Below are 26402 nucleotides of genomic sequence, written 5' to 3' on the forward strand. Positions count from 1 at the left end.
ATAAAACCCTTTGGATTGTCTCCTGTCTGTGCAGAACCAGCTCCTCCAGGCCCGTGTGGGCCGTTAGATCTGGGACCTCCTGCGGGGCCCAGACCGGACCAACGTGTGCAGAACGAGCCGGTTCTGCTGGGCCACACCCGCAGCTCCGGCCCCCGTGGGGAGCTGAAACCCCACAGGTGAAAGATGAAGGCGGCTTCCCAAAAAAGCGTGGGATGCTCAGAGCCGGGGTGGCTGTGACTGCTGGGTTCCACCTTGTGCCAGCGGGAAGGAAACCCGACATTTCCCTGGATCAGCAGGGGCAGGTTTGGGGGGAAGAGGAGGCTCCGTCCCTCTCAGCTGTCCCCAAGCTGTCCTGGGGCTGCGGCCCCTTTAAGGGCACTGAGGGCGGAAGCGCTGCCCGGCTGCGCTTTCCCCGCCCATTCCGCCCGCGCTGCTCTCGCGAGATCTGCCGCTTCCGGCGCGAGCGCGGCCTTTCCGAGCGGCCCAGGCCAAGATGGTGGGTATGGGGGAGGCCCTGCCGGCACTATCGGGCCCCATCCGCCGCCATCCGGGCTTCACCCGCCGCGGCGGCGCCGCCTGGGGCTCGGGGCTTTCCTGGGGGATGGGGAATGGGCCTCGCCGGGGCGCTGCGGGGCGGGAGCGGGGCTGAGGGGAGGGAGCGGCCTGGGCGCCCCGCAGAGCTCGGTGGGGCCGCGGCCTTGAATCCCCTGGTCCCCCTCCCTGACCTGACCCCCCTTTCCCGCTGCAGGCGGAGGTGGAGCAGAAGAAGAAGCGAACCTTCCGCAAATTCACCTACCGCGGGGTGGACCTGGACCAGCTGCTCGACATGTCCTAGTAAGGGGATGGTAGGGGTTTGGGGGTCGGGGGAGCCCCATGGGTCTGCGCCATACTCAGGTTGTGTTCAAATACCGACAATAACGGGGGTTTCGGTGCTCAGCTGCTGCTTTTGGGGCTCGTTAAAGTCCCTCAGTGGGTGACACCATCACTGTGGGGTCCCGGCTCGGTTCGGGTGATGCTGAGGGTGTGGGGTCCCAGGGGGTCTCCCTGCTGTGTACCCATCTCCGTCTGGGTGACACAGACTTTGGGGTCTCTGCGGGGCTGTACCCCGGCTCACCTCGGCTCTTGGGGGTCTCTCCAGAACGTACCCCAGGCTCAGTTCGGGGTCTCTGGCCATCTCCTGGGCCTGTTCCCCAGGCTCTGTCTGGGTAACACTGTGGCTGTGGGGTCTCTGGGCTCTCTCCAGGGTTTGGGGTCCCTGGGCTGTTCCCCAGGTTCTGTCTGAGTAACTCTGTGGCTGTGGGGTCTATGGGTTCTCCCCAGGCTGGGTTAGGGGTGTCTGGGCTATTCCTCAGGCTCAGTTTGGGGTGTCTTTGGGCTGTACCCCAGGCTCAGTTCGGGGTCCCTGAGCTGTCCCTGAGCCATCCCTGTCCCCTGCAGCGAGCAGCTGATGCAGCTGTACAGCGCATTCCCCAGGCTGGGTTAGGGATCCCTGGGCTCTCCCCAGGCTGGGTTTGGGTGTCCCTGGGCTCTCCCTAGGCTGGGTTGGGGTGTCCCTGGGCTCTCCCCAGGCGGGGTTGGGGTGTCTCTGGGCTGTTCCCCTGGCGCAGTTTGGGGTCCCTGAGCTGTTCCTGCAGCGAGCAGCTGATGCAGCTGTACAGCGCATTCCCCAGGCTGGGTTAGGGATCCCCTGGCTGGGTTAGGGATCCCTGGGCTCTCCCCAGGCTGGGTTGGGGTGTCCCTGGGCTGTTCCCCTGGCTGGGTTAGGGGTCCCCAGGCTGAGTTTGGGGTCCCTGAGCCATCCCTGTCCCTGTCCCTGCAGCGAGCAGCTGATGCAGCTGTACAGCGCGCGGCAGCGGCGGCGCCTGAACCGCGGCCTGCGCCGCAAGCAGCACTCGCTGCTCAAGCGCCTGCGCAAGGCCAAGAAGGAGGCGCCGCCCATGGAGAAGCCCGAGGTGGTGAAGACCCACCTGAGGGACATGATCATCCTGCCCGAGATGGTGGGCAGCATGGTGGGCGTCTACAACGGCAAGACCTTCAACCAGGTGGAGATCAAGGTGAGCTGGGGGCTCTGGCGCTGAGCTCGGTGTCCGGAGTGTTCACTGTAACTCTTTCTGGGGGGGTCCAAGCTCCTCAGAGCAGGGTTGGCTCACAGGGACACCTGGAGGTGTCATCCCAGGGAGGGCCAGCTCCCACAGGGGTCTCAGTGTGGCTCTGAAGCGCTGAAATGGCTGTGGAGTGATCCATGTGCTCAGCCCAGCCTGCCAGCACTGCTTGGGAATGAAACAGATCCCTGAGCTTTCCAGGAGTGGAATTACCCATGGGGTGCTGTCACCTGATACCACCAGTGGGATTAAATGCCATTTTCTTGCTCCTACCTGGCATTAAATCCCACCTGGAAGGGCACAAATGCCCCTGTGGCTTCTGTGTCACCTCCCCAGGAGGGGCAGAGCTGGGGAAGCCCATCAAGGCACCAGGGGAGGAGCAGGGCTGGAATAACCAGCTGTGCCAGGCTCCTGGGATGGGCATGGGGACAGGAGGGGGATGTCCCCGTGTCCCCAGCTCTGTCCCCAGCACGGATCTCTCCCCTTGCAGCCCGAGATGATCGGCCACTACCTGGGCGAGTTTTCCATCACGTACAAGCCGGTGAAGCACGGCCGGCCTGGCATCGGTGCCACCCACTCCTCCCGCTTCATCCCGCTCAAGTAGCTCCGGGAGGGAGCCTCCTGCAGTGTAAATAAAGAAATTCCACCTGGATCCCTCTGTCTCCTGCCTCTCCATTCCCGGCGTGAGGGGCTGGAGTGTGCTGAACTCCACTCCACCATCATTGCATGTTTCCCTGAGTGTTTCCAGGGTTTTGGCACTGCTTTCTGTCAGCACCTGCAGCAAACAAATCACCTTCATGTGGGTTTAGTGAATGAATTATTGCTTGTTCTTCACTGGGAAGTGGGGAATGGCACTTTAATATTTACAGCATTTCCATGTATTTAACTTCATTTGTTAATAAAAATACTGGGAATGAGGAAATGTGGAACTGGGGGAAGGCAGGGGGGGTTCCCAGGCTCAGAACCAGCCTGAGTCCCAGGAGAAGCTGCCAAGGCCCATCACAGGATGTTGAAACCCCAAACTATTATTTTCTTGTCCTTAATTGGGGAACCCAAAGGATTTTGGTGACAAGGATCACAGAGTGGCACCGGGTGGGGGGCGAGCTGAGGGTTTGCAGCTCAGGATGTGCTCTGGGGGGTGCTCAGGGGTGTGTGGTGATGGGAGGGAAGATGAGAGGAGTTCATCCCGGGTGGATGATGTGGTTTGTCCCTGAACTGAACCAAATGAACCCAGTGCTGGTCACCAGTGCCACATCCCATGGTGAAGCCATCGGTGGAGAGGGACATTTGTCCCCAGGGTGGTCCTGCTGGCTGGGGTCCCTTGGGGACTGCTCAGGGATCCCTCGGGGCCCAGCTCCAGCTCTTTAAGTCTCACACTCTCCACATCCCATTGCCATGGCCAGTGGTGCTGGGGCCGTTTGTCCTTCAGGGCTCCGGGTCCCTTTTTGTTCAAGCAATGTGACCTTGAGAGGGTGGCCTCGGGACAAGAGGGCTGTGTTCACTGTCCTGCTGGGTCACTGTCCTGCTATGGTCACTGTCCATCTGGGCTCACTGTCCTGCTGGGTCACTGTCCAGCTCTGGTCACTGTCCATCTGGGGTCACTGTCCTGCTCTGGTCACTGTCCTGCTGTGGTCACTCTCCTCCTGTGGCCTTGTGGTGTCTCAGCCCCTTAGGGCGATGCCCAGAGGGCCAGGATGCCCCAGCTGGGAGGTGGGTGACAGTGACCTCTGTGGGTGACGGTGACAGTGATCTCGATGGGTGGCAGTGACCTCTGACCTCTGTGGGTGACAGTGACCTCGGTGGGTGACAGTGACCCCGGTGGGTGACAGTGACCTCGGTGGGTGGCAGTGACCTGAGCACACGGCAGAAGCTGCAGAGGGGTCGTCGTGAGGGTCCTGCTCATCCCGGGGGGTTCTCGGGGCTTGAGTGGCTCCCCAAGGACATGGGGGTGGCACCGGGCGGCTCGGGGGGGGCCGGTTCGGTCTGGAAAGGCCGGCTCGGTCTGGAGGGACCGGCTCGGTTTGAGGGGACGGGTTCGGTCTGGAGGGACCGGTCCGGTCGGGAGCGGCAGGTGCATCCCGGGACACGGGGACGGGGCAGCTCCCGGCGTTTGTGCGGAGGCTCTAAAAGCGGCGGATGGAGGGGAACGGAGCCCTCCCGGCGGGTCCCGTTTCCCCCCGCCCCGCACAGGCCGGGGGGGCGCGGGGAGCCCCCGGTGCCGCCCTCTAACGGCGGCGGCGGCGCCGCTGGAAAATCCCGACCGAGAGCGGGGGGGCGGGGGCGGGATGCGGCTGCTCGGGGCCGCGCCGGAGCCTCGCCCAGCTCCGCACCGCCCGCACCGCCCCGCACGGCCCCGCACCGCCCGCACCGCTCCGCACCGCCGGGGATGAGGTACGGCCGCACCTGCCCCCCGCGCCCCCCGAGCCCCCCGCGGCTCCGGGCATGGGGGAAAGCGGGGGGGGATGCGCGGTGGGGCCGGGAGGGATCGGGGTGCGGTTGTCGGGGGGCTTGCGGGGGGTTGGATGCACCGGGGGGGCCCCGGTCTGCGCCCCCTCCCCGCGGCGGGGATGCCCCCGGCCCTGGATGCGCCGTGTCCTGCGGCGGGCGCGGCTCCGCCCGCGGGATCGGAGGGATCGGGGGGCGTTTTGGGGGACAGGAGGGTTCAGGGCGGATCTGGGGGTTCAAGGGGAATCGGGAGGGTCGGGCAGCGTTCACCCCCCGCATCCTGCAGGAACAAAGGCCGGACAATGCCGGGGCTCGGCGGGGAGCCCGAGGGAGGGGAGGAAGAGGGAGCAGCATCCCCGTCCCCATTCTCACCTTCATCCCCATCCCATCCCCATCCTCATCCCCATCCCATCCCCATCCTCATCCCCATCCCATCCCCATCCTGCGGGCGAGGCCGGGGGGTCGTTCCTGGGGTAACAGCAGCTCCCCCCGCCCCGATGCGAGCTCGGCTCTGCAGACCCCCCCCCTTCCCGATGCTCCCCCAGCGCGGCTGGGCCGGGCATTGCGGCTGAGCCCCAAAACCTCACCCAAAGCCTCCCCACCAACCCACACCCCAATTCCACCTCCCAAACTGGTCCCTAAAATCCTCGGCCTCTAAACCAGCACACCAAACCCCCCGGGGGGAGCCCCAAGGGTCCCCGTGCCGTGTCCCCGGGCAGGGCTGTCCCCAGTGTCCCCGGGCAGGGGTGTCCCCAGTGTCCCCGGGCAGGGGTGTCCCCAGTCACCCCGATGGGGTGGGGAGGTGGCTGCACCTTCACCCTGCCGGATCCCACGGGCACCCGGGGCTGTGGGGTGGATAAAGGGGACCCTGCATTGTGAGGGGGCTGTGCTGGGGGTGTTGGGGACCCCACACCCATCCCCAGGCCACGATGTCGGGGTGTGTGTGTGCAGGGGCTGTGCGGGGGCTGCGGGGCTCGATGCTGTGTGAGGAGAGGGTGACGGATCCCAAATCCCCAAATCCCCCTGACCCTGCAGGGTGGAACTGGGGGGGGGGCTGTGCTCCCCGGGGGGGGTTTGCTGTGGTCGGGGGTCCCCGGGGCGGATCGATCAGCCCGGGCTGGTGACAACACGCTGTTTGTTTAATGTCCCCGGGGGCTGCAGGAGCCGCAGCCGGGGCTCAGCTGTGCCTTTGGCGCTGCAGCCACACTGGGCTGATGGCGGCGGTCCCTGCCGAGCCAGGCTGGAGTGAGAGAGGGGTGCAGGGAGCTTGGGGTACCCCCAGGGCTCCCCAGGCTCTGCCCAGGCCGGCGTGGCCCTGGCTAAGGTGGCATCACATCTGTGGGCAAGGCCCTGCGGTGTGAACAGTGCAGAGGATGGTGGGGTGGTGGGCACTGTGGGCAGTGAGGTGGGCAGTGGGCACTGTGGACACTGTGGGCACTGGGCACCCTGGGCAGTGTGGAGGGCAGCAGGGCGTGCTGGGCAGTGCAGCTGCTGCTTCATCTGCAGCAGAATCTGCCCTGCCAAGAAATTGCTGGAGGAATCCAGGCCCCACCGGCGGCCTCGGCCATCCTGGGGTGCCCTCAGCAGAGAGAGGCAGATTTTGGGGGCAGGAGGAGACACACCCAGGACCCTGAGCCATCACAGCGCCCCAGGGTCAGCCCATGGCCCCGCTTGGGATCCAGCCCTGGGGGACACCGGGTGCTGTGACAGCGACTGTCATGGTGCTGGAATGGAGCTGCAGCCCTGGCCCCCTTTTCCTGCACCCCTGGCCCCTGTTTCCCACAACCCCGGTCCCCCATTCCCGCAACCCGGGCTCCCCATTCCCACAGCCCCGGTCCCCATTCCTACAACCCCGGTCCCCATTCCCACAACCCTGGTTCCCCATTCCCGCAAGCCTGGGCCCCCTTTCCCGCAGCCCCAGCCCCCCTTTCCCGCAGCCCCAGCCCCCCATTCCCACAGCCCCGGCCCCCCATTCCCGCAGCCCCTGCCCCCCTTTCCCGCAGCCCCGGCCCCCCTTTCCCACTCTCTCGCCGCTCTCTGGATGCAGGTGCGGCCCCGGCCCCTCCCCGCACGCTGCAGATCCCGGCGCCGCTGCGGCCCCGGCGCTCGGCCGGCCCTGCCAGGAGCTGGGGGGAGCAGAGCTCAGCCCCCAGTCCATCAATCCCCCTGAATATCTCAGCCCTGACCCCCCCCGAGAGCAGCCAGAGCTCCCCGGGTTCTTCCAGGGTGGGGGTCCCCCAAAGGAGGGGGCTCTGAGCAATTGGGGGGTACCCACAGGTTTAGGGTGCTGGGGAGAGGGGATCGTGTTCCCCTGGAGGGGTGGAAGCCCCTGGGTGCCGTTATCCCCTCCAGTCCCATCCTCCACGTCTGAGTCCTCGGGAAGGGCCGGGAGCCGCCTGTGCATCCCCCATCGCTGTCGTCATAGCAACAGCAGGCCGTGCTCATCCTGCATCCCGCATCCATCCATCCATCCATCCATCCATCCCTCCATCCCTCCATCCATCCATCCTTCCATCCATCCATCCATCCATCCATCCTCCATCCATCCATCCCTCCATCCATCCATCCATCCATCCATCCATCCATCCATCCATCCATCCATCCATCCCTCCATCCATCATCCATCCATCCATCCATCATCCATCCATCATCCATCCATCCATCCATCATCCATCCATCCATCCTCCATCCATCCATCCATCCATCCATCCATCATCCATCCATCCATCCATCCATCCATCCATCCATCCATCCATCCATCATCCATCCATCCATCCATCCATCCATCCATCCATCCATCCATCCCTCCATCCATCCATCCATCCATCCCCCCCCCCCCTCCTGTGGGGTCCTGCCTTCCACATCCCCAATCCTTCCCCTCTCATCCCTCATCCCACACCCTTCACCCTGCACTCCCCATTCTCACATCCCTGATTCTGCATCCCTCACTCTGCATCCCATATTCTGCATCCTGCACTCATCCTCCCACACCCCTCACCTTCCACATTCCTGCACCCTTTGCCCTGCACTCCCAGGTCCCAAATCCCTCACCCTGCATCCCATATTCTGTATCCTGCACCCCTCACCTTCCACATTCCTGCATCCCACATTCTGTGTCCTGCACCCCTCACCCTGCACCCCACATTCCTGCATCCTTCACCCCAATTTCCCCTTTACCACATCCCTCACCCTGCATTCCCCATTCCCGCATCCCTGATCCTGCATCTCTCATCCTGCATCCCTCACCTTGCATTCCCCTTTCCCAAATCCCTCACCCTGCATCCCACATTCTGTATCTTGCACCCATCATCCCACATCCCTCACCCTAGATTCCCCATTCCTGCATCCCTGATCCTGCATTCCCTTTGCCCACATCCCTCACCCTGAATTCCCCATTTCTGCATCCCTCATCCTGCATTTCCCCATTTCTGCATCCCTCATCCTGCATTTCCCCATTTCTGCATCCCTCATCCTGCATTCCACATTCCTGCATCCTTCACCTGGCATCCCTCATCCCACACCCCTCACCCTGCATTCCCCATTCCCACATCCCTGATTCTGCATCCCTCATCCTGCATCCCTCATCCTACATTTCACATTTTTGCAGCCCTCACCCTTCATTCCCCTTTCCCACACCCTTCATCCTGCATCCTTCACCCTGCATTCCCCACCCAGCATCCCTCACCCTCCCAAATCCCTCACCCTGCATTCCCCATTCCTGCCTCCCTCACTCTCTCCCCAATTCCCTCCTTGTCCACCCTCCATCCCTCACCCCCCACTTCCCCCTTCCTCTGCCCCCACCCTCTCCCATCCCCTCTGCCCAGGGTTATTTCTCTCCTGGGGGGAATTTTCAGCAGTTGCAGGGGGGGATTCACACCCTGGGGGTCTTTGGGAATCTGGGTGGTGCCAGGGGGCACCCCCAGCAGGACCCACAGGGCAGGATTTGGGGTCCCCCGCCGCTGTGGGGGTGAAGGGGCAGTTTGGGGGGCCGGGATGGCTCCTGGGGGTGTGCAGGACATCGATGGGGGGGCCTTGGGGGGTTCCTGTGTCCCATCAATGCCGGGCGTGCTGCAAGGGGGTGCTGGGCCACCCTAAAGGATTCATGGAAGCAGAAAGGCCCCAGGGAGCCGCCGTGGGGCAGATTTGGGGGTGTCAGAGCCGCGGGGAGGGGGCGATCTCTGCCCCCCCCGACCCATTTTGTTGGGAGGATGTGGGGAGGGGGCAGCTGAGGGGAGGGAGGGGAGCCCCCATCCCCATTTCCCCCCTTTGCCGGCTCCCCCCGCTCACCCGCGGCGCTCACGGAGGCTCCGCGGGGCTCCCGTTGCCATCAGGACCCTCTGGGGGGGCTCTGAGGGGTCCCCGATCCCCCCCCCCGGGTGTGACAGCGCCGTGAGTGCCCCCCCGGGCAGGTGCGAGGGGCGGCGGCGCTGCGGCAAAGGCGGATTCGGGGGGCTGGGGGCGGCTGGGGGGGGGCTCCGAGGGGCTGGGAGGGTTTTGGGGGGGCACAGGAGGGCGGGGGGGCCCCGCAGGAGCCGCGGCCGCCCCCGGAGCCGGAGGGAGCGGAGCGGGAGAGGGTTGGGAGCGGGAGAAGACAAAAGCGAGACAAAGGGAGCGCGGAGCTCTGCGGAGGCTGCGGAGCGGGCGGGGGCTGGGGGGCCCTGCCCGGAGCCCCCCCTGAGCCGGGGCCGCCCCTCGGGGGGGGTCTGGGGGCTCCGGCTCCTCCAGGGGCGCGGGTGTTGGGGTGCCACGGTGCCAGGTGGGTGCTGGGGGGCTCTGAGGGTCCCCCCGGTGCTGCCCAGCCCCGATCCCCCCGCAGGCGCTGGAGGAGGTGAAGATGTCCGGCTCCATCGCCTCGTACGATCAGCTGGTGCGGCAGGTGGAGGCGCTGAAGAAGGAGAACAGCCACCTGCGGCGGGAGCTGGAGGACAACTCCAACCACCTGTCCAAGCTGGAAAATGAGACCTCGGACATGAAGGTGGGGACAGAGCCCGAAATGGGGGCGAGGCGCAGACCCCGAAATGGGAATGGGGGGGGGAGGGGGTTCCATCCGCGTCTCCCCATCCTCAACATCTCCATCTCCGTTTCAGGAGGTCCTGAAGCACCTCCAGGGCAAGCTGGAGCAGGAGGCGCGGGTCATGGTGAGCTCGGGGCAGACGGAGGTGCTGGACCAGCTCAAAGGTTGGTGCTTGGGCAAGGTGGGCAAGGGGGGACCCCGCCAAGCCCGCCCTGACGGCGCTGTCCCCGTGGCCAGCCCTGCAGATGGACATCAGCAGCCTCTACAACCTCAAGTTCGCCCCGGAGGCGCCGAGCAGCGGGCGCGGCCCCGAGGAGAGCCCGGCGGGCCCCGGCGCGCACCGGGACGGGCCCGGGGAGCTGGGCAGGGCCACGTTCCGCATGCTGGAGGAGCTGGACCGAGAGAGGTGATGGGGACAGAGGGACCGGGGTTTGTGCTGATCCTGTCGGGGTCTCTGCTGGTCACAGGGACCCCAAAAAATGTTCCAAAGTCTCTTTTTCCCAGCCCGGCACTCGAATGAGTCGTAGCTCTTCATTTCTCGGCCTCAAGGTCGTTTATTTTATCTTATCTATAACAAAACTTCTCCTGCCCTGCCGAGGTCAGCCCAGCAGGACAGTCCAGGCACTCTGCCTGCCCCCAGGGCAGTGTTATGTCTTTATACTAAAAACTACGTGTACAATGTTCACAATTACTTTCCAACACCTATCACCTATGTTAGACATGTCAACCATATGTAAATATTTATATTTGTATATTTATAATATTTTATTATTTATTATATTAATATTTATATATGCATATTTACATATGTAAACCATTCTGTAAGTGCCACCATCACAGCAGAAGATGGAGGCCAAGAAGAAGAAGAAGGAGAAAGGCTGGACACACCCAGTTCCCTCCATGTTGCCACGTGAACCCCCACACCAAAAACCCCAAAATCTCCTTTTCCACCCCATGATAACTTCACTGTTATTCTACCTAAACTGTTGTGGCTTGCTGATCTTCATACAAGGTTGGTAACAATCAAACCCAGAGGTGTTTTAGGCTCTGTGCCAGGGTCTCTGAGCCCCCTGGCAGGGTCTTGGCAGTCCAGGACAGTCAGAGGGAATTCCTGAATTCCCACACCACTGGAGCTTGTTGCTCCGGCCATTATTGATATTTGCCACTCCCAACTTGTGCCAACATCACAGCAGAAGATGGAGGCCAAGAAGAAGAAGGAGAAAGGCTGGGCACACCCAGTTCCCTCCATTTTGTCACCTGAACCCCCACACCAAAAACCCCAAAATCTCCTTTTCCACCCCATGATAACTTCACTATTATTCTACCTAAACTGTTGTGGCTTGCAGATCTTCATATAAGGTTGGTAATAATCAAACCCTGAGGTGTTTTAGGCTCTGTGCCAGGGTCTCTGAGCTCCCTGGCAGGGTCTTGGCAGTCCAGGACAGTCAGAGGGAATTCCTGAATTCCCACACCACTGGAGCTTGTTGCTCTGGCCATTATTGATATTTGCCATTCCCAACTTGTGCCAACATCAGAGCAGGAGATGGAGGCCAACAAGAAGAAGGAGAAAGGCTGGACACACCCAGTTCCCTCCATCTTGCCTCCTGAACCCCCATTCTAAATCCCCAAAATCTCCTTTTCCACCACTTCACTGATATTCTACTTAAACTGTTGTGGCTTGCTGATCTTCATACAAGGTTGGCAATAATCAAACCCAGAGGTGTTTTGGGCTCTGTGCCAGGGTCTCTGGGACAGCCAGGGGGATGTCCTGGCTCCTGACACTCCCCCCCTCTCTCTGCAGGTGTTTCCTGCTGGGGGAGATCGAGAAGGAGGAGAAGGAGAAGGTCTGGTACTACTCGCAGCTGCAGAGCCTGGCCACGCGCCTGGACGAGCTGCCCCACGTGGAGACGGTGAGTGGGGGTCCCCCCCTGTCCCCCCACAGCTGCCCAGGCCCCGCCCCGCTCACGGCACCCCCCGTGTGCCCCCAGTTCTCCATGCAGATGGATCTGATCCGGCAGCAGCTGCAGTTCGAGGCGCAGCACATCCGCTCGCTGATGGAGGAGCGCTTCGGGACGGCCGACGAGATGGTGCAGAGGGCACAGGTGGGTCCTTCACCCCCAAACTGCTCCTGCTCCGCCTTTGGGGGGCCCCAGAATGATGGGCTCAACTCTGGGGGCCCTCACAAGCAGCTCTGGGGGCCCTACACCAGCTGTTCTCATCCTACACCAGTTCTTTACACCCTACTCCAGCTCCTCACACCCTACTCCAGCTCCTTTCATCCTACACCAGCTCCTCACACCCTACTCCAGCTACTCACACCCTACAAAAGCTCCTCACACCCTACTCCAGCTCCTCATGCCCTGCACCAGTTCTTTACATCCTACACCAGTTCTTTACACCCTACTCCAGCTCCTTACACCCTACACCAGCTCCTCACACCTTACTCCAGCTCTTCACGCCCTACACCAGCTCCTTGCATCCTACACCAGCCTTTCACACCCTACATCATCTCCCCACACCCTACTCCAGCTGCTCTCACCCCGTTCCTCGCACACCCACACCCCTGTGTTCCCGGGGGGTCCCAGCCCTGTCCAACGCCCCCTGTGCCCCCCAGATCCGGGCGTCGCGGCTGGAGCAGATCGACAAGGAGCTGATGGAGGCGCAGGACAAGGCGCAGCAGCCGGAGCCGCAGGTACTGGGGTGTCCCCGCTCCCCCTGGAGCCGGGAATGGGGGTGGAGGGGCCCCCCCCGCGCTGTCCCCGCGCTGTCCCCCGCTGTCCCCACCGGCACAGCCGGGCTTTGTGCGCTCGGGCACCGTGAAATGGGCAGTTGCCATGGAGACCAGAAGTAGGCCATGGCGGGCGGGCGGGCGGGGGCTCCAGCAGCATCTGCTGCCGCCAGGGTGGGCAGGCTGCCATCGTCATCGTCATCGGCATTGCCATCGCCGGGGGCTGCCATCGACACGGGCCCAGTGTCACCCACAGCTCCACCACCATTGCCATGGGCTGCCATCGACACGGGCCCAGTGTCACCCACAGCTCCACCATTGTCATGGGCTGCCATCAACACGGGCCCAGTGTCACCCACGGCTCCACCACCATTGCCATGGGCTGCCATCGACACGGGCCCAGTGTCACCCACGGCTCCACCACCATTGTCATGGGCTGCCATCGACATGGGCCCAGTGTCACCCACAGCTCCACCATCACTGTCATGGGCTGCCATCCACATGGGCCCAGTGTCACCCACAGCCTCACCACCATTGCCATGGGCTGCCATCGACACGGGCCCAGTGTCACCCACAGCTCCACCACCATTGCCATGGGCTGCCATCGACACGGGCCCAGTGTCACCCACAGCTCCACCACCATCGTCATGGGCTGCCATCGACACGGGCCCAGTGTCACACACAGCTCCACCATCACTGTCATGGGCTGCCATCGATGGGCCCAGTTTCACCCACAGCTCCACCATCACTGTCATGGGCTGCCATCGACACGGGCCCAGTGTCACACACAGCCTCACCACAATTGTCATGGGCTGCCATCGATGGGCCCAGTGTCACACACAGCTCCACCACCATTGTCATGGGCTGCCATCGATGGGGCCAGTGTCACCCACAGCTCCACCACCATTGTCATGGGCTGCCATCGACACGGGCCCACGGTCACCCACAGCCTCGCCGCTGTCATTGTCCCACTGTCACCAACAGCCCTGCCACTGTCACCATCACAGGATGCCATTGCCATTGTCCCACTGTCACCCATAGCTCCACCACCACCATCATCATCATCATCATCATCATCATCATCATGGGCTGCCATCGACACGGGCCCAGTGTCACACACAGCCTCGCCACTGTCATTGTCCCACTGTCACCAACAGCCCTGCCAATGTCACCATCACAGGCTGCCATTGCCATTGTCCCACTGTCACCATCACAGCCCTGCCATTGCCATTGTCCCACTGTCACCATCACAGCTCCACCACCATCATCATCGTCGTCGTCATGGGCTGCCATCACCATCGCCACGCTGTCACCCACTGCCCCACCATTGCCACGGACCCACTGCCACCGCCCAAATCTCCACCATTGTCACCATCACAGGCTGCCATAGCCCCTGTCCCACTGTCACCCTCTGGCCTACCATTGTCATGGACCCACTGTGGCCCCCCAAAGCTCCACCATTGTCACCACCACAGGCTGTCATTGCCATTGTCCCTCTGTCACCCATAGCTCTGCCACTGTCACCATCACAGCCCTGCCATTGCCATTGTCCCACTGTCACCCACGGTCTGGCCACTGTCACCATCACAGGCTGCCATTGCTATTGTCCAATTGTCACACACAGCACTGCCACTGTCTCCATCGCAGGCTGCCATAGCCCCTGTCCCACTGTCACCCACAGCTCTGTAATTGTCACCATCACAGGTTGCCATCACCTTCGCCACACTGTCACCCACAGCCCTGCCATTGTCACCATCACAGGCTGCCATCGTCATTGTCCCACTGTCACTCACAGCCCTGCCATTGTCACCATCACAGCCCTGCCATCACCTTTGCCACACTGTCACCCACTGCCCCAGCATTGCCACAGACCCACTGTCCCCCCCAAATCTCCACCATTGTCACCATCACAGGCTGCCATCGTCATTGTCCCACTGTCACTCACAGCCCTGCCACTGTCACTCACAGCCCTGCCATCACCATTTTCCCACTGTCACTCACAGCCCTGCCATTGTCACCATCACAGTCTGCCATCGTCATTGTCCCACTGTCACCATCACAGCCCTGCCATCACCATTGCCACACTGCCACCCACAGTGCTGCCATCAGCACGGTCCCATCATCACCCTCCTCCCACCATCACCACAGCCCCACATGGCTGCACCCACGGCTCCCATCACCCCCAGACACCCCCAGATCCTCCTGGCCCCCATTTCCCACCCCGCAGGCTCAGCCCCAGCCCCCTCCCCGCTCTCCCTTCCCTGAGCTGCAGCAGCGCCCCCCCATCCCCATCATCCCCGATTTTAGCTCCAAACCCCCCCCGGCTCTGACGGAAACAGATTGGGGACCTCAGGGGGCGGCAGGAAAGTGGGGAGGGGCTGGGCATGGAGGGGGCGAGGGCTCTGCAGTGCAGCCCCCCCACCTGCCCCCTCCTCTGCAGCTCTGCGGGAAGGTCCCGGGCATGGAGGGGGACGGCAGCCTGGACCCCCCGACCCACCCCGAGGAGGGCGGCAACACCAAGGTGAGGAGCACGGCTGGGGTGGGCTGGGCCCGCGGTGGGGCCGAGCTGAGGCCGCCTTGTGCCGCCCGCAGGTGGAGGTGGTGTTCTGGCTGCTGTCCATGCTGGCCACGCGCGACAAGGAGGACATGTCCCGCACGCTGCTGGCCATGTCCAGCTCGCAGGAGAGCTGCCTGGCCATGCGCAAGTCGGGCTGCCTGCCGCTGCTCATCCAGATCCTGCACGACTCCGACGGCGAGCCGGGGCCCCCCGAGAGCCCCACGGGCGCCAAGGACGCCCGCATGAGAGCCAACGCCGCCCTGCACAACATCGTCTTCTCGCAGCCCGACGAGGGCCAGGCCAAGAAGGAGATGAGGGTGCTGCACGTCCTGGAGCAGATCCGCTCCTACTCGGAGACCTGCTGGGACTGGCTGCAGATGCAGAGCAGGGAAGGGGGACGGGGCCCCGAGGGTGCTGGTACGGCCTGGCCATGGGTGCTGGGAGGGACTGGGAGGGACTGGGAGCATCGTGCGTGCCTGACCCTCATCCCCCGCAGTGCCAGTGCCCATCGAGCCGCAGATCTGCCAGGCCACCTGTGCCATCATGAAGCTCTCCTTCGACGAGGAGTACCGGCGGGCCATGAACGAGCTGGGTGAGTGTAGGGAGGCGGCTCCTTCCCTCTGCACCGCCCCAGACGGGCTGCTGGAGGTGGGGGAATCCAAAACAACCCCCTCCTCGTCCCACAGGTGGGCTGCAGGCCGTGGCCGAGCTGCTGCAGGTGGATTACGAGATGCACAAGATGACCAACGACCCCCTGAACCTGGCGCTGCGACGCTACGCGGGGATGGCCCTCACCAACCTCACCTTCGGGGACGTGGTCAACAAGGTGGGGAGGGCGGTTTGGAGGGCATCAGCAGGGTCTGAGGGGGAAATCAGCAGGGTCTGGGGGTCGCAGCATCACCCTCACCATCCTCATCCTCCCCGCAGGCCACGCTGTGCTCCCGCCGGGGTTGCATGGAGGCCATCGTGGCTCAGCTGGGCTCCGACAGCGAGGAGCTGCACCAGGTGGGTGCTGCTGGGGCTCCCTGGGGTGGGGGACAGCTAAGGGGACAGTCCCTGTGCCCACTCACCCCGCTCTGCCTCTCCAGGTGGTCTCCAGCATCCTGAGGAACCTCTCGTGGCGCGCTGACATCAACAGCAAGAAGGTGCTGCGGGAGGTGGGCAGCGTCACGGGGCTGATGCGCTGTGCCCTGCACGCTGGCAAGGTGAGCCTGGGTTGGTGACAGTGACCACAGACAGAGCTGGCAGGGCTCTGTGTGCCCCTGGGGTGGGTGACAGCGGGCACAGGGTGACAGGACGGGGCTGACAGGAGTTTTGTGTCCCCTCCCGGGGCAGGAGTCGACGCTGAAGAGCGTCCTGAGCGCGCTGTGGAACCTCTCGGCGCACAGCACGGAGAACAAGGCGGCCATCTGCAGCGTGGAGGGGGCCCTGGGCTTCCTGGTCAGCACCCTCACCTACAAGTGCCAGAGCAACTCCCTGGCCATCATCGAGAGCGGCGGTGGCATCCTCAGGAACGTCTCCAGCCTCGTTGCCACACGGGAGGATTACAGGTGAGGGGCACTGCGGGGTGGGGCCGCACCTGAGGGACCCAGGGCACCACGGACCGAGGGATGGCATTGGGGGTAGGATGGAAATGGGGGACCCAGGGCACCACAGACCGAGGGATGGCTCTGGGGGTAGGATGGGAATGGGGGATCTCAGGCTCCATGGACCCCAGGATGGCATCGGGGGATGATATGGCTGCAGGTACACGGGGGATGGAGATGGAGGACCCTGGGCACCAAGAGTGGTGTTGGAGGATGCAGTGGGGGGTGCTGCAGGATCAGGGGCCCTGCAGCCCCCAGGGACAGCACTGGGGGGATGCCATGGCTGGGCAGGGGTGGGGTCACCTTGCACCCCTGGGATGGGGCAGGGAGCAGGTCCAGGACCACCCTGACAGCCGGGGTGGTGTCCCCTGTGTCCCACAGGCAGGTGCTTCGGGACCACAACTGCCTGCAGACGCTGCTGCAGCACCTGCGCTCACACAGCCTGACCATCGTCAGCAACGCCTGCGGAACCCTCTGGAACCTGTCAGCCCGCAGCCCCCGCGACCAGGAGCTGCTGTGGGACCTGGGGGCCGTCAGCATGCTCCGCAACCTCATCCACTCCAAGCACAAGATGATCGCCATGGGCAGCGCGGCCGCGCTGCGCAACCTCCTCACCAACCGGCCCCCCAAGTACAAGGACGCGGCCGTGGTGTCGCCGGGCTCCTGCATGCCCTCGCTCTACATGCGCAAGCAGAAGGCGCTGGAGGCCGAGCTGGACGCCAAACACCTGGCTGAGACCTTCGACACCATGGAGAAGCAGAGCCTGAAGGGGCAGAGCGCCAAGAAGCCGATGCGGCACATGGAGAGCCTGGTGAAGGATTACGCCTCCGACTCCGGCTGCTTCGACGACGACGAGGTGCCCAACATCTCCACGGGCGTGGAGACGGCCAGCGCCTCCGTGCTCTCCATGTTCCTCAACTCCTCCTTCCTGCAGGGCCAGGCGCTGCCGCGGGCGCTGGCCCAGCGGCGCTGCCCGGAGCCGGAGAAGGACGGCAGCGGGAAGGCGGCCGAGCCCAAGAAGGCGCCGCTGCCGGAGGACGACGTCTCGCTGGCCGCCGAGAAGTTGGCCAACAAGATCTCCAGCACGGTGGCCAAGATCGACAAGCTGGTGGAGGACATCTCCACCATGCACAACTCCTCGGACGACAGCTTCAGCCTCAGCTCCGAGGATCACTGCCTGGACTGGCAGTATGGCCCCGAGGACGGGCACGAGGCGCGCGCCCAGTCCTGCTCGCCGTGCCGGCTGTCGGACGCCGGCGGCTTTGCCAAGCGGGAGAGCCTGAGCCGGGCTCACACCCTGCTGAGGCTGAAGACGGCCTACACCAGCCTGTCCACCGACAGCCTCAACAGCGGCAGCACCAGCGACGGCTACTGCACCAAGGAGCACATGAAGCCCTGCCCCAGGGCCGCCTTCCTGGATTACCGTGACGAGCTGCAGCGCTACCAGAAGCGGCCCAGCAGGCTCGACCTCAAGAGCATCCTGGGCAAACCAGAGCGGGCTGAGCCCCCCGAGCCAGACAAACCTGTGCAGCAGGACCTGCCCGAACGGGCCAAGAAGGTGGTGACTTTCCCCAGCCCCAAGGTGCCGGAGAAGGAGACGGAGTGGAAGAAGGAGGTGGGCACCAAGCCCCCCACTGACCCCCACGTTCGCACCATCAAGCTGTCTCCATCCTACCAGCACGTCCCCATGCTGGAGACCCTGGCCAAGAGCAGCACGGCTGCTGGCCACCAGCCCTCCCTCCTGGGCAGGAAGCAAGCCTGGCTCCCCCCGGCCCTGCTGCAGGCGGCCGAGCCCCTGAGCAAGATCCCGGAGAAGCTGCCGGCCCAGCCACCGGCCTCGGCAGAGCAGGAGTCGGTGCAGAAGTACTCGGTGGAGGACACCCCGATCTGCTTCTCCCGGTGCAGCTCCCTGTCCTCCCTCTCCTCGGCAGACAACGTGCTGGACGGGCAGAGCCACAGCGAGAACGACCTGGATAGCGACTCCTCCCTGGAGATCCTGGAGATGGAGGAAGGGGAGGAGGATGGGAGGCAGGAGAAGGAGAAGACGGCGGATCCAGGTCCCACCACGCCGGTGGGGATCTCCCAGCCCATCACCATCCCCTTCCCGAAGCGCGACAAGGTTTTCCTGCGGGAGGCCTCGCCCTCGCGCCAGGAGGACCTGACGCCCTCGAGCTCCTCGGAGAATTACATCCAGGAGACGCCGCTGGTGATGAGCCGCTGCAGCTCCGTCAGCTCCCTGGGCAGCTTCGAGAGCCCCTCCATCGCCAGCTCCATCCAGAGCGACCCATGCAGCGAGATGATCAGCGGCACCATCAGCCCCAGCGAGCTGCCCGACAGCCCCGGGCAGACCATGCCCCCCAGCCGCAGCAAGACGCCGCTCTTCGAGCTGGGCTGCCAGCCCGAGAAGGAGACCAGCCAGTTCAACATCCAGTGGGAGAACAACGTCAAGAAGTTCATGGAGATCACCGACTTCAAGGAGCGCTTCCAGCTGCCGCAGGACCTGGACTCCATGGTTTACTTCACGGTGGAGAAACCCAACGAGAACTTCTCGTGCGCCTCCAGCCTGAGCGCCTTGCCCCTCCACGAGCACTACGTGCAGAAGGACGTGGAGCTCAAGCTGATCCCCACCTTCCCGGAGAAGAACAGCCTGAACTTCGCGGCTCACGAGAAGAGGGAGGAGCGGCGGGAGGAGCGGTACCTGGAGGGCCGGCGAAGGGCCGAGCGCCCCGAGCCCCCCGACGACGACGACATCGAGATCCTCAAGGAGTGCATCAGCTCGGCCATGCCCTCCCGCTTCCGCAAGGTCAAGACCTCGCTGCTGTCGGGGCAGGTGCTGCACCCGCAGACCAAGAAGCCGCTGCACGTCCCCGTGTACATGCTGGTGCCGGCCCACAGCCACCCCGGCGTCCCCAAGCACCTGCGAGCCGCCGCCCGCGACCTCTTCAAGGACGACGACTCCTTCACCGACTCGGCCGACGGGACCCCCGTCAACTTCTCCAGCGCCGCCTCGCTGAGCGACGAGACGCTGCGGTACCCGGCGGGCGAGGAGGCCGAGCACCCCCTGGGCGAGCGGCGCCGCCAGCCCGGCCCCATCCCGGCCCGCAGAGCCGCCTCCGGCAGCTCGGCCCCCGCTCGCCTCGGCTCCGCCGCCAAGGGCAAAGCGGGGCCGGGCCGCGGGGAGGGAAAGCGGGGCCAGACCCCAGCAAAGGGCACGGCCAGCCTGGAGCTGGGGGCGGGCAGGGCCAGCGGAGCCCCCGGGAGGAAGGATGAGGCTCTGGAGGACGGCGTGGTGTTCCAGTCGCTGTGCCACACCACGCCGACGGAGGAAGCCGTCTACTGCTTCTACGACCCGGATTTGGACGAGCTGCCCGAGACGGGCAGGGATGGTTCCAGCAGCAGAGCCCAGCCCGGCCGGGCAACACGCAGGGAGCGCTGGGGAGGCTCCGTCCCCCACAAGGACCCCGAGCCCGGCCCTCGTCAGGCCAAGACGAAGCCTCAGAACAACCTGATCGCCGACGAGACGCCGCCGTGCTACTCCCTGAGCTCCTCCATGAGCTCCCTGAGCGACGCCAACCTCTCCGAGGGCGAGGAGCGGGGCCAGCCCTGCGGCAAAGCCGCCTGGCCGCGGGCAGCAGCAGCGGGGCAGGCGCAGGGGGGCTCGCCCAGCTCCCCCAGCCTCAACTCGGAGGATGATCTGCTGCAGAAATGCATCGGCTCGGCCATGCCCAAGCGCCGGCGGCCCGCGGCCCGCCGCAGGCTGGTGGAGAGAAAGCAGAAGCCGCCGGGAGCCGCGGGGAGGGAGCGGAAAGGCGAGGCCAGGCATCACCCCGAGGAGGAGGCCGGTTCTGACCGGGGGTCCGACCTGGACAGCGTGGAGTGGCAAGCCATCCAGGAGGGAGCCAACTCCATCGTCACCTGGCTGCACCAGGCGGCCGCCTCGCTGTCCCGGGAGCCTTCCTCCGAGTCCGACTCCATCCTGTCCTTCATGTCGGGGCTCTCGGTGGGCTCCACGCTGCAGCTCTCGCTGGGCAGGCAGGAGAAGCAGCGGCCCAGCAGCGCCTCGGGCCGGGACGCGGCGCGGAGGGAGCGCAGCAAGGGCCGCCCGGAGCGCAAGGACGCGCCCGGTGCCCGTCCCGCCGGCCGCGCCAGCTCCAGGGCGGAGCGGAGCCCGGCGCCCGCCAAGCCGGTGCCCAACCTGCCCGTGGTGTTCCGCGGCAGGACCGTCATCTACATGCCCAGCCTGGCCAAAGACGCCCCCAGCCCACGAGCCACGCCCAAGAAAACCCCCGCGGCCAAGCCCGAGGCGCCGCCGGCCAAGAACCTCTCGCTGAGCCAGCAGCGCTCCCGGAGCCTGCACCGCCTGGGCAAAGCCCCCGAAACCGCGGAGCTGGCGCTGCCCAAGAGGAGCACGACCCCGCCGGCCCGCATCGGCAAAGGTCCCCCCTCCTCGGGCTCCTCCCGCACCTCCACGCCCTCCCAGCACGCCCCCAAGAAGCTGCCGTCGCCCTCGCAGGTCACCAAACAGAGCGGCCCGGCCGCGGGCAAGGCGAGCGGCTCCTCCTCCCCGCCGGGACCCCCGGCCCGAGCCCCGGCCCCCAAATCCCCGGCTCCCAGGCAGTCCAAGACGCAGAAGTCTCCCGTGCGCATCCCGTTCATGCAGAAGCCCAGCAGGAAGGTGCTGCCGGGCCGGGCGGCCATGCCGGTGCTGGAGGAGCAGGTCGATGGCTCCAAGGCTCGGCCCGGGGCGCCGGGGGGCAGCCGGCTCAACCTGGTGCGGATGTCATCGGCCCGCTCCAGCGGCAGCGACTCGGACCGCTCCGGCTTCCTGCGCCAGCTCACCTTCATCAAGGAATCCTCGAGCCTGCTGCTGCGCCACCGCTCCGAGCTGTCCCCGGCCCCTCCGGCCTCCTCGCTGCCTCGCCGGGGCTCCCCCCAGCGCAGCCGAGCCGCGCTCCCGGCCGTGTTCCTCTGCTCCTCCCGCTGCGACGAGCTCAAGGCGGCCAAAGCGGCCACCCCGGGCCAGCGGCCGCTCATCCCCAGAGCCCAGCCCGGCGGCAAAGCCACGGCCGGGGCCAAACCTCCGCGCCGGACCAGCTCCGAGAGCCCGTCCCGGCTGCCGGTGAAGAGCAGCGCGCCCGCGGCCGAGCCTTTCAAGCGCTACTCGTCCTCGCCCAACATCAGCGTGGCCCGGCGGGCGGCCAGCCCGTCCTCCGTGCGCTCCGAGGCACCGGCGGCGGCGCGGCGGCGGCAGAACGAGCCCGCAGGTCCCGGGGCGCCGCCGGGAAAGCCGCCGGTGGTGGTGATGAAGGGCACGTGGCGGAGGATCCGCGACGAGGACATCCCGCACATCCTCAAGAGCACGCTGCCCTCCTCCGCGCTGCCGCTGGCGGGCTCGGCCGACGAGGAGCCCCCCGGCACCCCCGGCACGGCCAGGAAAACGAGCGACGCCGTGGTGCAGACCGAGGATTTCGCCACGTCCAAGACCAACTCCAGCACCTCTCCCACGCTGGAGAGCCGCGAGGGACCCCCGCACCCCCGCGCCACCGGGGACGGAGAAGCCCCCGCGCCCGCCAAGGCCGCCCTGCCCATCTCGTTCGGGCACGAAGCGCCCGCCGGGAGCTTCCCCGGCAGCCGGCACGGCTCCCCCAGCAAGGCCGCCCGTGTCACCCCCTTCAACTACGTGCCCAGCCCCATGGCGGTGACGGCGGAGGCCGACAAGGCGGTGGAGAAAATCCAAGCTTGATGATGCCCCAGTGAGGGTCGTGTGACGCCCCCAGCCCCGCGGGAGCTGGTCAGGGCTGTATTTGGGACACACGTGGGACAGCTGGGGACCAGAATCACCCCAGCCTGCTGCTGGCCTCATCTGGGGGCTTGCTGTGCTGAAGAATCACCATTCCCAGCAGAAAGGACTGGACTGAACTGGGAGCGTTCTGGGTCTGGCAGCCCGAGCTGGGGTGGGTCTCATGGACCATCCCCTCCCACTGATGGATGCCAGGGACAAACTGAGGTGGGGCCGTGTCCCCGTGTGCCCCCATCCTGCTCGCCCAGAGCCTGATCCCACACGCCCGGGAGCTGACGCAGCACATCCAGTACCAGGAAAACCCCACACGCTGCAGCTTGTCTGGCATCAACTCATGGCAGCTCGTTTATTAGCAGGGGAAGAGGCTTTGGAGGGGGAGATGGGGACCAGGACCCCACTCCTGGGGGGTTTGGGGACCAGGACTCCGCGCTGGAGGTTCCTCATGGCTGATCTGTGCTGGTCCGAGGTGGTGGCAGAGGGAAATGGTGCAGGAGGAGCCGGGCAAAGCTCGTGGAGGTGGCCGGGGTCCCGATGGGCTCATCCCAGGGGCTGCTCACAGGGGGCTGTCACCAGGCTGGGGGGCTGCTCTGGGAGGGGACAGGGTACTGAGCTGGCACCAGGATGCCCAACCCTCAGGAAAGGGTCTGGGGTCCCTCAGCTTCACCCAGAGCCCCCCAGCCTCCCATGCCAGGGCAGGAGAGCCTCAGCTCGCAGCCAGGATCCCGGGGTGTCCCTGTGGGTGTGGACACGAATCCATCCAGGACTGGATTACGCCCACGAGCACGAAACCCTGGGGACACCCCCACACTCCTGCTGCCAGCCAGGCCCAGGTGCCAACCCTGGGGTGTGTAGGGAGTGCCTGAGCCCCTGGGAACGGGCTGGGCTGCAGAGGGACCCCCAATCCTGGTGGTCCCAGACCCTTGGATACCTCCAGTCCTACACCATCACTCCCTGCTTTGGGTGGACCTTTGTGCCCCCCATCCCAGTGCCACGGGGGGCTGCAGGGACAGACACAGGCCTATGGGGACACGTGCAGGGGACACACCTGGGTGGCTCTGGGGACACAGGGAGGAGCTCTGAGCTGCACAGTGGGGTCAGGGAGACACCAGGACTGTGGGGATATGCAGGGGGTCCCCAGGGATGCGCACTGGGGTGATGGGGATGGGCACACCAATGCCCACTGGAGCCCCCCTGCCCTGGCAGTGGCCGGGACTGAAGAAAAGGAGGAAAATCCCAGGAGCAGCACTGCCGGGTGCTGTAATGGAGCACAGGGGTGGGCAGGAGGGCCAGATCACCCCCTGGCTGCAAACCACCGCCCTCCTCCTCCTCCTCCACCGACAATCCCGCCGGGCTCCGCTCGCCATCACTGTATCTATGTACTAAGGATGTTATTTTACCAGACTCTGGACAGTATTCCCGATTAAAAGCCAACCTGTGTAAATAGGAATGGGTGTTTGCTCTATCCCGTGTGTTCGGGCCGGCCGGACCCGCAGCCTCTCCGCAGAATTTTCTGGATCCATTTCTTGTGCTTCACGGTCGAGGTGGCCACGGGTGGCTTGAAAGGGTCAGTGGCGTTCTCGCCGCTGAAGGAGATGACGCCGGCCACCGCCGGCCGCCTCCCGCACACCAAGGGTCCCCCCGAGTCACCCTGAGGGGAGGTGACACCGGGGAATGGACCAGGGCACAGAAACCCCCACCATGGCCAGGAGAACATCCCACCTGCTCAGGGTGAGCATCCCTCCCGCAGCCAGGCTCGGGGTTTTTGGGTTTTTCAGCACCCTTGGAGCCCCAAATTCTCACCTTGGCGGGCGCGGAGCCGCGGCGCAGGCCCTGGAAGCAGATCATGGTGGGGCCGATTTCGCCGTGCCAGAAGCGGCTGTTGTTGCACATCCGCGTGTCCATCACCGTCACATCGAGCTCCTGCAGGGTGGGTGACAGCCCCCCATGCCGGGGGTCTGCGATCCCCCAGCCCGCCAGGCTGCACCGCGCCCCCGGCGCCGGCTCCCGGCTCGCCAGCGGGATCAGGCGCCGTGTCCTGCTCAGCGTCACCTTCCCGTCCAGCTGCGGGCGGGGGGCGACGTCAGAACCCCCCAGATGGGCAGAGGGGCTGGCGGGGAGCACCCCAACACCGCGGGTGGGTGGGGGGTTCAAAGGGGAGCACCCCAACACCACGGGAAGGTGGGGGTTCAGAGGGGAGCACCCCAATGCTGCAGGTGGGTGGGGGGTTAAAGGGGAGCACCCCAACACCGCGGGAGGGTGGGGGTTCAAAGGGGAGCACCCCAACACCGCGGGAGGGTGGGGGTTCAAATGGCAGCACCCCAATGCTGCAGGTGGGGGATTGAGGGGGAGCCCCGCACTGATCCTTGGCCCTAAACTCTTTGTTGTTTTTGGCCTTGAGATAGAAGGGAGATGCTTCCCAACAACTGTATTTTCCAACTCAGCGCTTCATCTTACAAGAGGAAGCACAATAAAAGGTAAAAATGTTATTTTTGTAGAACGTGTTACTATATCTGAGCCCTTCTGCTCCAAAGAGGCAGGAAAACAACCAAATGGGTCCAATCAATTCTCTCTATATTCCACTGCTTGCACAGCACCAGTAGGTTTGTGCACATGTAAACTCAGCCCTGATCTCAGGAGGGACAAGACACAAGGAGGAATGGAAAGACCTGAGGGGTTCTGATGTTTTGTTTTGCCACAGCCTCCAGCAGGATTGCGTCCCTTTGAACGCTGTGGAATTGGGATTGTTCAGCCTGGAGAGGAGCAGCTTTCGGGGTAATGACAGCGGGGAGATGACACCCAGGTGTGAAATCTCTTGGGGGTGAGAAGAGGAAATGGCACCGAGCAGCTCGCCCCGAGCCCGTGCGAACTCCCCGCCCCTTCCCGGCCCCGCTCGGGGCCCCCCGAGCCGCACCTGCAGCAGGAGCAGGTCGTTCTCCCTCGTGTATGAGTCGTAGCCGGGGTGGGGACAGGCAGCCCGGATGCTGAAGCTCTGCGCGCCCTCCTCCTCCTCACCGTCCCGCCGGTTGTGCAGCCCCACCAGCAGCCGCCCCTTGTGCCGCAACCTGCCCGGCCCGGGAGCGGGGTCAGCCCGGGGCCGGTCACCGGAGCCCCGTCCCCTTCCCCGGGCAGGACCAAACTGTGCCAGACAGGACCCAGCTGTGCCCAGCAGGACCCAACCGTGCCCGGCAGGACCCAGCCGTGCCGGGCAGGACCCAACTGTGCCGGGCAGGACCCAACCGTGCCGGGCAGGACCCAACCGTGCCCGGCAGGACTGAACCGTGCCCAGCAGGACCCAACCATGCCCAGCAGCACCCAGCCGTGCCGGGCAGGACCCAACTGTGCCGGGCAGGACCCAGCCGTGCCGGGCAGGACCCAGACATACCAGACAGGACCGAACCGTGCCCAGCAGGACCCGGCTGTGCTGGGCAGGACCCAGACATACCGGACAGGACCCAGCCGTGCCCAGCAGGACCGAACTGTGCCGGGCAGGACCCAACCGTGCCGGGCAGGACCCAACCGTGCCCAGCAGGACCCAACCGTGCCCGGCAGGACCCAGCCGTGCCCAGCAGGACCCAGACATACCGGACAGGACCCAACCATGCCCAGCAGGACCCAACCATGCCAGACAGGACCCAGCCATGCCAGACAGGACCGAACCGTGCCCAGCAGGACCCAGCCGTGCCCGGCAGGACCCAGCCGTGCCAGGCAGGACCGAACCATGCCCAGCAGGACCCAACCGTGCCCAGCAGGACCCAGCCGTGCCAGACTCACCTCTTAGGCAGGCAGTGTGCGGCGGTCAGTGCCCAGCGCCGGTGCAGCAGCGCTGCCCCACAGGCGCTACCCCCGATCTGCAGGAATGCCATGTAGGGCCGGGAGTGGCGTTTGGCCTCGTGTCCCCCGATGATGGAGGGCTGGAGCCACATCCTGTCCCCACCAGCAGCTGCCACCGCCCCGGGCAGTGACTCCGAGCCCACGCCGGACCCCCCGGCCCAAGGGAGGAGCAGCAGCAGCAGCAGCGGCCCCAGGCAGCCCCGAGCCCCCATCCTGCCCTTCCACAGCTCCCGGTGCAGCTGCCGAGCTGGAGGAGCCCCGGGGGCCGTGTGACAGCAGCGGGGCACGGATGCAGCTCAGGGGAGGCAGGAAGGGGAAGAAGCACCCACAAGGTCACAC

General features: G+C 65.1%; 3 protein-coding genes across 6 annotated transcripts; 2 read left to right on the plus strand and 1 right to left on the minus strand.

Annotated features, from left to right (window-relative positions):
• Window positions 1-429: 429 nt before the first annotated feature.
• RPS15 (ribosomal protein S15) lies at window positions 430-2754 on the plus strand. Its single transcript, XM_058040852.1, has 4 exons — window positions 430-496; window positions 749-834; window positions 1820-2054; window positions 2593-2754. Exons 1-4 carry the CDS (start codon window positions 494-496, stop codon window positions 2704-2706), a joined length of 438 nt encoding a protein of 145 aa, XP_057896835.1. The 5' UTR covers window positions 430-493; the 3' UTR covers window positions 2707-2754.
• Window positions 2755-4409: 1655 nt separating this feature from the next.
• APC2 (APC regulator of WNT signaling pathway 2) lies at window positions 4410-22622 on the plus strand. 3 transcript variants are annotated; one of them, XM_058041009.1, is made up of 15 exons: window positions 4410-4493; window positions 9347-9522; window positions 9635-9725; window positions 9799-9967; window positions 11363-11471; window positions 11550-11663; window positions 12176-12253; window positions 14730-14810; window positions 14882-15263; window positions 15343-15438; window positions 15533-15672; window positions 15774-15851; window positions 15935-16051; window positions 16182-16396; window positions 16814-22622. In XM_058041009.1, the coding sequence occupies exons 2-15, from the start codon at window positions 9382-9384 to the stop codon at window positions 22173-22175; spliced, it is 7173 nt and encodes a 2390-aa protein (XP_057896992.1). In that variant the 5' UTR covers window positions 4410-4493; window positions 9347-9381; the 3' UTR covers window positions 22176-22622. The 3 variants fall into 3 exon arrangements, with proteins under 3 accessions (XP_057896992.1, XP_057896991.1, XP_057896993.1); XM_058041008.1 differs by having other exon boundaries at window positions 4413-4493; window positions 9364-9522; XM_058041010.1 differs by lacking the exon at window positions 4410-4493 and adding an exon at window positions 8636-8956 and having other exon boundaries at window positions 9364-9522.
• Window positions 22623-22645: 23 nt separating this feature from the next.
• LOC131093725 (granzyme M-like) lies at window positions 22646-26278 on the minus strand. 2 transcript variants are annotated; one of them, XM_058041012.1, is made up of 4 exons: window positions 26004-26278; window positions 25144-25294; window positions 24033-24293; window positions 22646-23880 (listed from the first exon to the last, which is right to left on the minus strand). In XM_058041012.1, the coding sequence occupies exons 1-4, from the start codon at window positions 26273-26275 to the stop codon at window positions 23692-23694; spliced, it is 873 nt and encodes a 290-aa protein (XP_057896995.1). In that variant the 5' UTR covers window positions 26276-26278; the 3' UTR covers window positions 22646-23691. The 2 variants fall into 2 exon arrangements, with proteins under 2 accessions (XP_057896995.1, XP_057896994.1); XM_058041011.1 differs by having other exon boundaries at window positions 22646-24293.
• Between the last annotated feature and the right edge of the window lie 124 nt (window positions 26279-26402).

Source organism: Melospiza georgiana, chromosome 26 (assembly GCF_028018845.1).
Source record: "Melospiza georgiana isolate bMelGeo1 chromosome 26, bMelGeo1.pri, whole genome shotgun sequence".
Lineage (NCBI taxonomy): Eukaryota > Metazoa > Chordata > Aves > Passeriformes > Passerellidae > Melospiza > Melospiza georgiana.